This window comes from Pan troglodytes, chromosome 18, assembly GCF_028858775.2.
Source record: "Pan troglodytes isolate AG18354 chromosome 18, NHGRI_mPanTro3-v2.0_pri, whole genome shotgun sequence".
Classification (NCBI taxonomy): domain Eukaryota; kingdom Metazoa; phylum Chordata; class Mammalia; order Primates; family Hominidae; genus Pan; species Pan troglodytes.
In genome coordinates this window covers 3,873,218-3,885,364 of record NC_072416.2, presented here as the reverse complement: position 1 = coordinate 3,885,364, position 12,147 = coordinate 3,873,218, and the positions used below count along the sequence as shown (strand labels likewise).

At 56.0% G+C, this 12,147-nt stretch overlaps 1 protein-coding gene across 1 annotated transcript; it reads left to right on the top strand.

Moving 5' to 3' along the window:
• The first annotated feature begins 1,336 nt into the window (after nt 1–1,336).
• Nucleotides 1,337–9,187, top strand: PTX4 (pentraxin 4). The gene is made up of 3 exons (XM_063796456.1): nt 1,337–4,397; nt 5,184–5,838; nt 6,618–9,187. The coding sequence occupies exons 1-3, from the start codon at nt 4,257–4,259 to the stop codon at nt 7,256–7,258; spliced, it is 1,437 nt and encodes a 478-aa protein (XP_063652526.1). The 5' UTR covers nt 1,337–4,256; the 3' UTR covers nt 7,259–9,187.
• Nucleotides 9,188–12,147: the final 2,960 nt, after the last annotated feature.

The following is a 12,147-nucleotide window of genomic DNA, read 5'->3' as shown; positions in this document are numbered from 1 at the left end:
GTCAGCCGTCTCTTCCCTCCGCCTCGGGTCCCACATTCTCTCCAGAACGCCGAGCGTTCGCTCTAAGGCAGATGTTTACCAAGACAGGCCTGGCTCGTCTTCCCCGGATGTAAGGCCCTGCTTTCAAGGGTCAGAGGCCAGTAAGGGAAACGCACGGTACACAAGGAAGTAAAAGAGCAGTTGAGATCGTGTCAGATCTGAACAAATGCAGCTCCGTAAATGAGGCCGGGTCGTGGAATAAAAACTGCGACCAGTAGGGTAAGCGCTAGACGCATGTGGCTCTGTAAATTAACTGAAGTTAAATAAGTCCAGTTCCTTAGCAGCACTAGCCCCATCTCAAGGGCTCGGTACTACCTTTGGCTGTGGCCGCCAGGCTGGACAGCCGGACACCGAACATTTACAACATGCAGTGCCTTCTGTAAACCGCACCGGAGTGTGGGGGGCTTCATCTTTGTGGAGGGGGCAATCCAGGAAGACACCTAAAGAGGCGCCCTTTCAGCAGCGATGGATGTGGGAAAAGCTGGGGAACAGTTATCCATTCAACAAACATTGATTAAATGCCTGCTTGGTGCACCAAGCCCTCTGAGCAACAAATGATGCAAAGTTCCTGCTCACCTATCGGGGGAACAGACAAAGTACATACGAAATATGCCAGGTGACAGGCCTCGAGCAGAAAAACTGGCAGAGGCCGGGCCCGGTGGCTCACGCCGGTAATTCCAGCACTGGGAAGCTGAGGTGGGAGAATCGTTTGCGCCCCGAAGTTCAAGAATGGGCAAAATAGTGAGACCCTGTCTCTACAAAAAATTTAAAAATTAGCCAGGCACGGTGTCATGAGCCTGTGATCCCAGCTATTCAGGAGGCTGAGGTGGGAGGATGGCTTGAGCCCAGGAGGTTGAGGCTGCAGTGAGCCATGTTCACTGTCACTGCACTCCAGCCTGGACAACAGAGCAAGACCCTGTTTCAAAAAAAAAAAAAAAAAGGAATCAAAATAAAAAACCGGTAGGGTAAGAAAATAAGAGCCAGTGGCCGGGCACAGTGGTTCACACCTCAATCCCAGCACTTAGGGAGGCCGAGACGGGTGGGTCACAAGCTCAGGAGTTCGAGACCAGCCTGGCCAACATGGTGAAACCCCATCTCTCCTAAAAAAAGAATAATAATAATAGTAATAATAGTAATACAAAAATTAGTTGGGCGTGGTGCCATGTGTCTGTGATCCCAGCTACTTGGGAGGCTGAGGCAGGAGAATTGCTTGAACCCAGGAGGCAGAGGTTGAAATGAGTGGAGATTGTGCCATTGAACTCCAGCCTGGGTGACAGAGCGAGACTCCTCCAAAAAAAAAAAAAGAAAAGAAGAGCCAGAGAGCAGTGGGTGCTGTCTTACGTAAGGTGAGAGCTCTGAACAGAACACCTTAGAGCAGAGCCCTGAATGTGTTGACAGCCAGGGAAGAGTCTCACTGGCAGGAAAACGGCAGGTGCGAAGGCCTGAGGCCGCAACTGTTGCCCGGGAGGTGGAGCCGAGGGAGGCATATGCAGGGGTGAAGCCTGGAGGGAGTGAGGCCGTGGGCCAGGCCACAGAAGGCCCTCGCAGGGACTAAGATTTTGCTTGTGTGGCAGGCATCTCCTGGAGGCATTGAAGGCACGGGTCCATGCTGGTGCAGTTAGGAGAGCAGACGGTAGGAGGGCGACACGGACGAGGGGACTAGGTGGCCATTGTGAGGATGAGCTTGGGGCGGAATGGGGGTGTAGAGAAGCAGCTGAACTCAGGGCATGTCTCTGCAGGCAGAGCTGATGGATGGGATATGGGGCAGGCAGCATCCCATCATCCCGGAAACTCCTCCTCCGTCTGCTGCTGGGTTCCAGCCCTCGCCAGTGCCCACGGCAGCTCTGTCCTTCCCTATTCCCTTCTTTTCCTGAAGCCCCGCATCCAACAGTGGGTGCTTGGAGGACAAATTTCTCAAGCCTTTGTGTGTCTGAAAATGTCTTTATTCTTTGCTCTGTCACCCAGGCTGGAGTGTAGTGGCGCGATTTCAGCTCACTGCAACCTCCTTCTCCCCGGCTCAGGCGATCCTCCCGACTTAGCCTTCCAAGTAGCTGGGACTGCAGGTGCACACCACCACGTCTGGCTAATTTTTGTAATTTTAGTAGAGACGGGGTTTTGCCATGTTGCCCAGCCTGGTCTCGATCTCCTGGACTCAAGTGATCTGCCCACCTTGACCTCACAAAGTGCTGGGATTACAGGAGAGAGCCACCACACCCTGCCTCGACCCACGACTTTAAATGGAAATCAGGCAGGCTTAGTGGCTCATGCCAGTAAATCCAGCACTTTGGCTAGGCTGAGGTGGGAGGATTGCTTGAGCCCAGGAGTGTTTGAGAACAGCCTGACAACATAGCAAGACCCGTCTCTACTGAAATAAAATAAATACATAAATAAATGGAACTCACTGTCAGTTGGAAGCTGCGAGATCCGCGGCTCTGTGTGTGGCACCAGCGTCGCTGTCCTGGTGGCCGCCAGTCCCCCGGGGCCTAAGGCCCCAACCCCGTCCATGTGCCCAGGATTTTCTCTCCGATGCTTTCTGCATCTTCTCCATGTCCATGGTGTTCTGACACTTGACAAGGGGAGCCTGGGGGCCACCGATGGTTTCCTGGCCTGGCACCCTCTTGGCTCACGCCACCTTGGGAATGATGGATGCCCCCAGTGGGACAACTTTGTGGATGATCTTATTCCCATGAGCTGGGTGGCTTGAAACAACAGAAATGAGTCCTATCACAGTTCTGGGGGCTGGAAGTCTGAAGTCAAGGTGCACACTCCCTCGAAGGCTCTGGGCTGGGGGGTCCCACTTTACCTCTTCCAGCTTCTGGGGCCTCCGGGGGCTCCTCGTGGTAGCGTCACCCCAGTCTCTGCCCCATCTTCACAGGCCGTGTCCTCTGTGCCTCCTCCTCTATCTCTTATACCCCTGTCATTGGCTTTAGGGCCACCTGGATAATCCAGGATGGTCTCATCTCAAAATCCTTCATGACATCCGCAGAGACCCTTTTCCACATAAGGCCCTGCCTGGGGTTTATGTGTGTTTTTAGGAGGGTCTCATTCAAGCCAGTACACAACCTGTAACCAAAAATACCAGCCTGGCCCACATGGGGCAACCCCGTCTCTACTAAAAATACAAAAATTGGCCGGGCGCGGTGGCTCATGCCTGTAATCCCAACATTTCGGGAGGCCACAGCGGGTGGATCACCTGAGGTCGGGAGTTTGAGACCAGCCTGGCCCACATGGTGAAACCCCGTCTCTACTAAAATTACAAAAATTACCCGGATGTGGCGGCACATACCTGTAATCCCAGCTACTTGGGAGGCTGAGACAGGAGAATCCGTTAAACCCAGGAGGCGGAGCTTGTGGTGAGCGGAGATCGCACCACTGCACTCCAGCCTGGGTGACAGAGCGAGACTCCGTCAAAAAAATTAATTAATTGGCCAGGCGCAGTGGCTCATGCCTGTAATCTGAACACTTAGGGAGGCTGAGGCAGGCGAATCATGAGGTCAGAAGTTTGAGACCAGCCTGACCAACATAGTGAAACCCCATCTCTACTAAAAATGCTAAAATTAGCCGGGCATGGTAAAGCATGCCTGTAATCCCAGCTACTCAGGAGGCAGGAGGCTGAGGAAGGAGAATCGCTTGAGCCGGGGAGGCGGAGGTTGCAGTGAGCTGAGGTTGCGCCATTGCACTCTAGCCTAGGCAACAGAACGAGACTCCATCTCAAATAATAATAATAATTAATTAATTAAGGTGGCTCCCAGTCACATTTCCATTGCTTTACTGAGAGAGACGGGGCCTCCCAGGATGCAGCCGTGCATGGCCTGGGTGATGGGTGCCTGTGCAGACCTGGCTCTGTTGACTCCCCAGCCCCCGTCGGGTTCCCTGTCTTGCTTCGACTTCTCGGGAGCACAAGTCCATGTGCTCCTGTTAAAGCCATCGCCTCCCGCCCGCGGGCTTGCACCCAGCTGAATGATTCTTCAAAGAAACTGTTTGCATCTGTTTTAAGCTTGTCTCCTTAGGAACCTGCAAGTCTCAGAGCCCACTGGCTTGAAGGCAGATGCCTTTCATGGAGGCGGCAGGAAGAACCTGACATCCAGCCAGGGCCAAAGAAGGAAAACCACTCAACAGGAGAGCTGGGGGGACGAGACACAAGACAGACCCACGGAGCCACCTTCACCCTCTCCTGCGGCTGGAGGGAGACTGCTGGGGCCTTGCCGTCTCTCCGGATGGGTTGCTCGTGGAGGAAGACCTTGTCTTTCTTCCTTGTTTTTGTGCCTATATATCTACATGGGGCTTCATCGCAGGAAGCCGCCCCAGTGGGGCCCAGGAAACCGTTTTTCGAGAGGCTCCGTAGGCTGGAGGAACAGGCAAGTTATACCCCTGACATGGCGCAGTCGGGTTTTTAAATTGGCAGCAGATGGAAGACGGATGTTCCAGAAGCAGAGTGATAAACATCAGGGCTTGGCGGACACGAACACCGCGTGTGACGCTCTTTCCATCCATGAAGATTATTTCACCTGCAGTTGGACACCAGGGAAGAGCTGAGCTGGACTCCACTCACCCAGGACACAAGCCTCATAACATGTGGGGGTCAGGTGGGGCCAGAGGCTAGAAGGGGGTCTGGAAGGGAGTCAGGGACCTGGGGGCCATGGGGGCCGGGTAGTGTCATGGGGAGTGGAAACTGGGAGGTCACAGGTCCACCTTGTGGCAGTGGGTGTGAACGGCCTCCCGGACTCCCACGCGGGGTCCATGGACAGTTCCGGAGTGCTGTGTGCCTGTCGGGCCTGCGCTGGGTGCTTCCTGTTTGGGCTTTGTAAAGCACTCATGAGGCCACCCTGCCGTCCCCTGCTCACAGGCAGGAGCTGGAATCACGAGGGAAAGTGATTGCCGGTGGTTATGGGGTGAGCAGTGGGGATCAGAGCCCCAGCTGTGGGCCTGGAGTCCACACCCCACGTGGTGCAGCTGCATGGCCTGGGGTCAGTCCCTGGCACCCACCACATCTCACGGCATCGCAGTGGGGATCAAATCGGTGGGCAGATAGCCAGTGCTGGCCATGGGCCGGGCACGCGGCCGCTGCTCCCAACTTGAGAGGGCAAAGCCTTTCCCATCCCTCCCAGCCGGCCCGGCCCATCATCACTGTGTCCTCCTTACAGTTCCGGAGATTCCAGGAGGTGACCTGGACACACCTGCAGAGCATCGCCAGCAACTACAACGTGTCCTACAACGTTGACGTCCGGTTCCGGAGCCTGGCAGAAGAGAGCCAGGCTGTGGCTCAGGCAGTCAACCGGTCACAGGCCTCGGTGCAGGGGGAGCTGGCGCAGCTCAAGGCCTGGGTGAGGAAGATGCAGCGCCGAGGCCGGAAAGTAGACACGCGGCTGCGGGCCTTGGACCTCACCCTGGGCGAGAGGAGCCAGCAGCGGGCCCGGGAAAGGAAGGCACACAAGGCCCAGAGGGACGCCCTGCAGGACTCACTGGCACGCCTGGAGGGCCTCATCCACAGCCAGGGCGCCAGGCTGGCTGCTCTGGAGGGGCAGCTGCCCGTGGCCCACCCTGGCACTGCAGCCCTCGGGCCGGCCCTGGTCCCAACCCCAACCCAGCCTGAGGAGCTGAGCCCGACCTCCCTGAAGCTTCAGAGGGACAGGCAGGAGCTCCGAGCTGCCTCTGAGCACGGGGGCCCCCCACAGGACTCCTCGGCCCCTCTCCAAGGGAGGCGGGAGCCTCCAGCCTCAGGCAGCCATCGGGTACTCAGTGGGACTGCCCCAAAAGACCCTCGGCAGCAGGCATGGTCCCCCCAGGAACCAGGAGAGAGTAAGTACCACAGGCTCCCAGCTCATGGCCAGGCTTCCCTCCAGCTCCTCCTTAGACCGGGCCCCCTGGAAAAGGCTTCTCAAAAGAGGTTCAGTTAGGGGCCGGGAGATGGGGAGAGGGTCTCAGATCATCCGGCGGGGGGTGGCCCACCGTCATCACAGAGGCTTTCTAAGGGGAGGCAGGAGGAACACAGTCAGAGGAGGGCGTGAGGGCAGAAGCAGAGGTGGCGGGATGCACAGACGGGGAGGCCCCACGCCGAAGGGTGCAGGCGCCTCTGGAAGCTGGAAAGGGCGGGAGATGGTTTCTCCTGGAGCCTCCAGAGGAACCAGCCCTGTCCACACCTGATTTGAGCCCTGGGAGACCGTGTTGGCCTTGTGACCGCCAGAAATGTGAAACACTAAACCTGCGCTGTTGTGAGTCATGAAATTTGCAGAGACTCCCTGGCAGCGAGGGGCGCTGGCTCAGCTGGTGCAGACACTCCCTGGCAGTGAGGGGCGCTGGCTCAGCTGGGTGGGCCGACAGCTAGGGCTCCTAGCAGGACCCCGCCACTCCTGAGTACGGCCCTCATGTTCAGTCTTCCCGCCTGTGGAACTGGGGTGATCCCATCAAGAGAGTGAAGGAGACGCTGCAGGGGAGCCATCGGCAGGGCCAGCGCAGAGTCAGTGCTCCGTGAAGGGTGGCAGCCGGGAGTGGGAGGCCAGGCACCCACAGCACGTGTGCTTCTGGATGCTTCTGCTCAGCCTCCTGCAAGGGGTTGACCCTCCCTCCTCTGTTTCTAGTTTGCGGCGTGGGCCCCACCCTCGTTTTCCCAAACGCCTCCACCAAAAACGTGGTCTTCCTCAGCCCTGGCTTCGTCACTGCCCTGCGAGCCCTGTCCTTCTGCAGCTGGGTCCGCATGGCCTCCGGCCGCCTGGGCACCCTCCTGTCCTACGCCACCGAGGACAATGACAACAAGCTGGTGCTGCACGGCCGAGACTCCCTGCTGCCCGGATCCATCCACTTCGTGATCGGGGACCCGGCCTTCAGGGAGCTGCCCTTGCAGCTGCTGCTGGACGGCCAGTGGCACCACATCTGTGTCATCTGGACGTCCACCCAGGGCAGGTACTGGCTCCACGTGGATCGCAGGCTGGTGGCCACCGGCTCCCGCTTCAGGGAGGGCTATGAGATCCCCCCCGGAGGGTCCCTCGTGCTGGGCCAGGAACAAGACAGCGTGGGGGGCGGATTCGACAGCTCCGAGGCCTTCGTGGGGAGCATGTCTGGCTTGGCTATCTGGGATCGGGCGCTGGTTCCCGGGGAAGTTGCAAACCTTGCCATCGGGAAAGAGTTCCCGACAGGTGCCATCCTGACGCTGGCCAATGCTGCACTAGCAGGCGGATTTGTGCAGAGAGCCAACTGCACCTGCCTGGAACGCTGTCCCTGAGGCCGAGCCGCACGGGGGCTGAGGCCAGCAAGGGCAGCATGCCCCCATCCACATTCCGCCACCGCCCCCCCGCCAGCACATTCTACAAAGGCCACCCCCACCCGTCCTGGCTATGCACACCTGCGCCCTCACATAGGGGTGCCTCTTCCATCCTGGGGGGTGGGGAGGTGGACAGGGAGCGAACAGAGACAGAGAGAGCCTGGGGTCAGGGTGGCCCACAAGCCCATGTTTCTTCCATCACCACGGCATTCTTACTTCCTGCACTGTCTTCCTTTCTTTTTTTTCTTTTTTTTTTTTTTTGAGACGGAGTCTCACTTTGTTGTGCAGGGTAGAGTGCAGTGGCGCGATCTCGGCTCACTGCAAGCTCCACCTCCCGGGTTCACACCATTCTCCTGCCTCAGCCTCCCAAGTAGCTGGGACTATAGGCGCCCGCCACCATGCCAGGCTAATTTTTTTGTATTTTTAGTAGAGAGGGAGTTTCACCATATTAGCCAGGATGGCCTCAATCTCCTGACCTCGTGATCCGCCAGCCTTGGCCTCCCAAAGTGCTGGGATTACAGGCGTGAGCCACTGTGCCCGGCCCCTTTCTTTCTTATCTTTTTTTTTTTTTTTGAGATGGAGTCTCACTCTGTCTCCTAGGATGGAGGGCAATGGCATGATCTTGGCTCACTGCAACCTCCGCCTCCCGGATTCAAGCAATTCTCGTGCCTCAGCCTCCTGAGTAGCTGGGATTACAGGCGCCCGCCACCACGCCCGGCCCCTCCCTCCCTCCCTTCCTTCTTCCTTTCCTTTCCCGTTCCCTCCCTCCCTCCATTCCTTCCTTCCCTCTTCCTCTTTCTCTCTCTCTTCTCTCTCTCTCTTTCTTTCTGACAGAGTCTTACACTGTCGCCCTGGCTGGAGTACAGTGGCACAATCATAGCTCACTGCAGCCTCAACCTCCCGAGCTCAGCTGATCCTCCCACGTCAGCCTCCTGAGTAGCTGGGACTAGAGGCACACACTAACACGCCTGGCTGAAAAATTTTTATTTCTTTTTTCTTTTTCTTTCTTTTTTTTGAGATGGGGTCTTGCTCTGTTGCCCAGGCTGGAGTGCAGTAGTGCAATCTTGGCTCACTGCAACCTCCACCTTTTGGGATAAAGCGATTCTCCTGCCTTAGCCTTCCAAGTAGCTGGGACTATAGGTGTGCATCACCATGCCCAGCTCTAATGTTTGTATTTTTAGTAGAGATGGAGTTTCATCCTGTTGGTCAGGCTGGTCTCAAACTCCTGACCTCAGGTGATCCACCTGCCTCGGCCTCCCAAAGTGCAGGCATGAGCCACGGTGCCTGGCCCAGGCAATGCTTTTAAAACAACTTTATTGGCTTGGTGCCGTGGTTCACGCCTGTAATCCTAACACTTTGGGAGGCAGAGGTGGGTGGATCGCTTGAGTCCAGGAGTTTGAGACTAGTCTGGTTAACACGGCGAAACCCCATCTCTACTTAAAAAAAATACAAAAAATTTAGCCAGGTGTGGTGGTCTGTGCCTGTAGTTCCAGCTTCTCGGGAGGCTGAGGTGGGAGAATCACTTGAGCCTGGGAGGCTGAGGCTGCAGTGAGCCGAGATCGCACCACTGCACTCCAGCCAGGGCAACCGGAGTGAGACCCTGTCTCAAAAAACAAAACAAAACAAAACTTTATTGAGGTAAAATTTACATATCATAAAATTCACCTTTCAAGCGCATAGTTCAAAGATTTGTAGTGAATTTACGGAGTTGTACAGCCATCGTTAACAATCCAGTTTTAGGACCTTTCTGTTCCCTTCCTTAAAAAGTGTAGCAATCGCTCCTGGGTCCCCCGCACCCTCCCCAGCCTCTGGCAGCCACCTGCCTGTTTTCTGTCTCTATGGATTTGCCTGTTCTGGACACTGCATATAAATAAACCAAAAGCAATTGTCTGTTTGTGTCTGGCTTCTTGTAATTAGCACAAGGTTTTCAAGCTTCGTCCACGCTGCGGCGTGTCTCAGCGTTTCATCTGCGCTGTTGCCAAAGCATGTCACGTTGTATGGATGGACCGCAGTTCATTTATCTGTTCATCCGCTGGTGGACATCTGGGTTGTTTCCAGTTGGGGTTACTGCGGATAAAGTCGCTCTGAGCACTCTCAGACGAGTCTTTGTGTGGGCATTTTTTTCGCTTTGGTGGATACCTAGCAGTACAATTGCTGGTCTTATGGTAAATTCATGTCTAGGCTTCCTGTTGTTTTGAGACAGAGTTTCACTCTCGTCGCCCAGGCTGGGGTTAATGGCGCAATCTCAGCTCACTGCAAGCTCCGCCTCCCGGGTTCAAGCGATTCTCCTCCCTCAGCCTCCCGAGTAGCTGGGATTACAGGCGTGAGCCCCAACGCCCGGCCCATGTCTAGGCTTTCAGAGAAACTGCCCAACTGTTTTCCAAAGTTGCTGCATCATTTTTCATTCCCGCCAGCCATCTATGAAGGTTCCTGTTTCTCCACATCCTTATCCACACTTGGTTTTGTGTTTTCTTTCTTTCTTTCTTTCTTTTTTGAGACAGAGTCTCACTCTGTTGCCCAGGCTGGAGTGCGATGGCGCAATCTCAGCTCACTGCAACCTCCACCTCCCAGGTTCAAGCAATTCTCCTGCCTCAGCCTCCCGAGTAGCTGGGATCACAGGTGCTGCCACCACCACGCCCGGCTAATTTTTTTGTATTTTTAGTAGAGACCGGGTTTCACCATGTTGGCCAGGCTAGTCTTGAACTCTTGACCTCAGGTGATCCACCCGCCTCGGCCTCCCAAAGTGCTGGGATTACAGGCATGAGCCACTGTGCCCAGCCTCTCTTTTTGATAATTTTTTTTTAATTCCAAATCACGGCAGGGTAAAAAACAAAACTTGCATTGACCATTAGAACAGACTTGTACTGAAGTTTCAGTCTGGTGTAAATTGACTTCATGATGTTGGAGATTCCCAAGAAAGGCCCAAACACAAGATCTCCAAGAATCCAAAAGTCAGCTGGTGCAGACAGGAGAAAGCGGGGCGTGGGGTGGGGTGGGGCAGGGGAGGGGCCCAAATCCGCTGATCGAGAGAACAGGCCTGGTTCTCAGAATTCGCCAATCCCTCCCATTCTCCCTCTTCCTATCTGAAAAGTGAGGAGGCCGACGAGAGAGTTCCCACAGCCTTCACTAGCAGATCCACAAGGGGCCCGAGCCCCTCCGCCCAGTGCGTAGGTGGTTTCAGCTCTGCGGATGCCTGGACCCTGCCCAGCTGGCACCGTGGGGAAGGTGCCCTAAGTCAGTCCCTGGAGTCTCCTAGCAATGTCTCTGCAGAGCAGCCTGTGGACCCCAGCTGGACCCCAGCAAGTCTGGGCTTTCAGGTCAAGATCAGCCCAGCCCGCCTCCCCCAGTGCCACCTGTGCGTGACTCAAGGTCACAGATGGGGTTTTAGAGCTGGAAAGCCCCGCGGATGCCGGAGTGACGGTTCCCTGAGTCACTCACCAAGTTCTGCTTCTGCACGACGGTGTGTAACTCTATGGACGGCAGCTCCTTCCCAAACCTCTTTCCTTCCCCAGCCTCCTCAGACGCCTTCTGGAACGCCCTTGCTCCACCCCACTCTGCCTTTGAGGAGGGAGCCATAAGACGTCTTTTTTGGGGAAAGATTGGTCATTCGGGTCACAAATATTTCTTGTGACAGTGATGTCCTTAGCACAGTTGTCTTGCCCAGGGTCCCAAGAAGGTGAACTGGGGCAGGGCTTTGAGACAAAGGCTCTAGTGGCCCCCAGATGGGTGCAGAACTGGGGCGGGAGTCCCAGCCCCTCTCCAGCTTGCGGGTGCTTCCAGCGCCCTGGGGGACCAAGATGTCGCCCGGGCCACAGCGGTATTCCGCTGTGTGGCCACAGAATCTAAGCCTCATGGACTCGGCAGAGGTGGGCGTTCAGGATGCTTCACGGGGAGGGCTCAGCTCACTCCAGGTGGGAGAACAGCAGAGCAAGGGCTTGGACTTGGGAGTATGGGGGCAGCTTGGGGATTGTGGGGATTTGGGGCCTGTCTCGGGTTTGGAGCAGGGCTGTCTGGGCATCCGTCTCACGTGGCTCACCAACCCCGCTGGGAGCAGCAACAAAGCCACCTGCTCATTTCTTCTTTCCTTTCTCATTGTATTTTTTGATCTTTCTCAGCAGAATCATACCTGTGCAATTTGAGGTGTGAACCACACCCACCTCCAAGGCCCACTGAATCCCACCTTTCACCAAGTCTGTTACGTTTCCGGGTGAGGAGGACAAACCACACAAAATACAGACAAAAAACCTACAGGGGCCCTTGTCTTGCTGGGGAAGTCAGTTCCCGACAAGGAGCCCCTCCCCCACCCTACCCACCCCCGAGCCCATTCCTCTTCTGAAACAGCCACTTGTCCCAGAAAAGGACACACTTAGGTCCCTGGGCTGAGAAGGATGGCCTTTGGGACCTGGCTTCCCCTCCCCAGCATGACCCCTTCTTCCCAAGCTCTGTTCTTGTGGGTTCTGCATACAGCCCCACCATGCTCCACTCCAGCACTCTGCTCAGCTCTCTGCCCACCTGGGTATCTTCATCCAAACCCTCCTCAACCCACAAGACCCAAGTCCATCCATTCAATTCAATCAACAACGTGCTGCACTCCTACTGGGTCAGGCGGCATGGTGCCTGCCTCTGAGAAGCCTGGGGAGGGGAACTGTCCCACCTCTGAACCCCCCGGGGGACTTGCTGTCAGTCCTTGACCCAAAGCATTTGAGAGCAAGAGTTTTGAAATCAGACTAACCCAGGTTCAACTCCTGCCTGCTTGTGGGGAGCCTTGGAAAAGTCAGCTTCATTCTCATCTTTAACGCTCGCTGTCCTGTATGACATGGGGGTGCAATGCCCTCGTCACCATCCCTCAA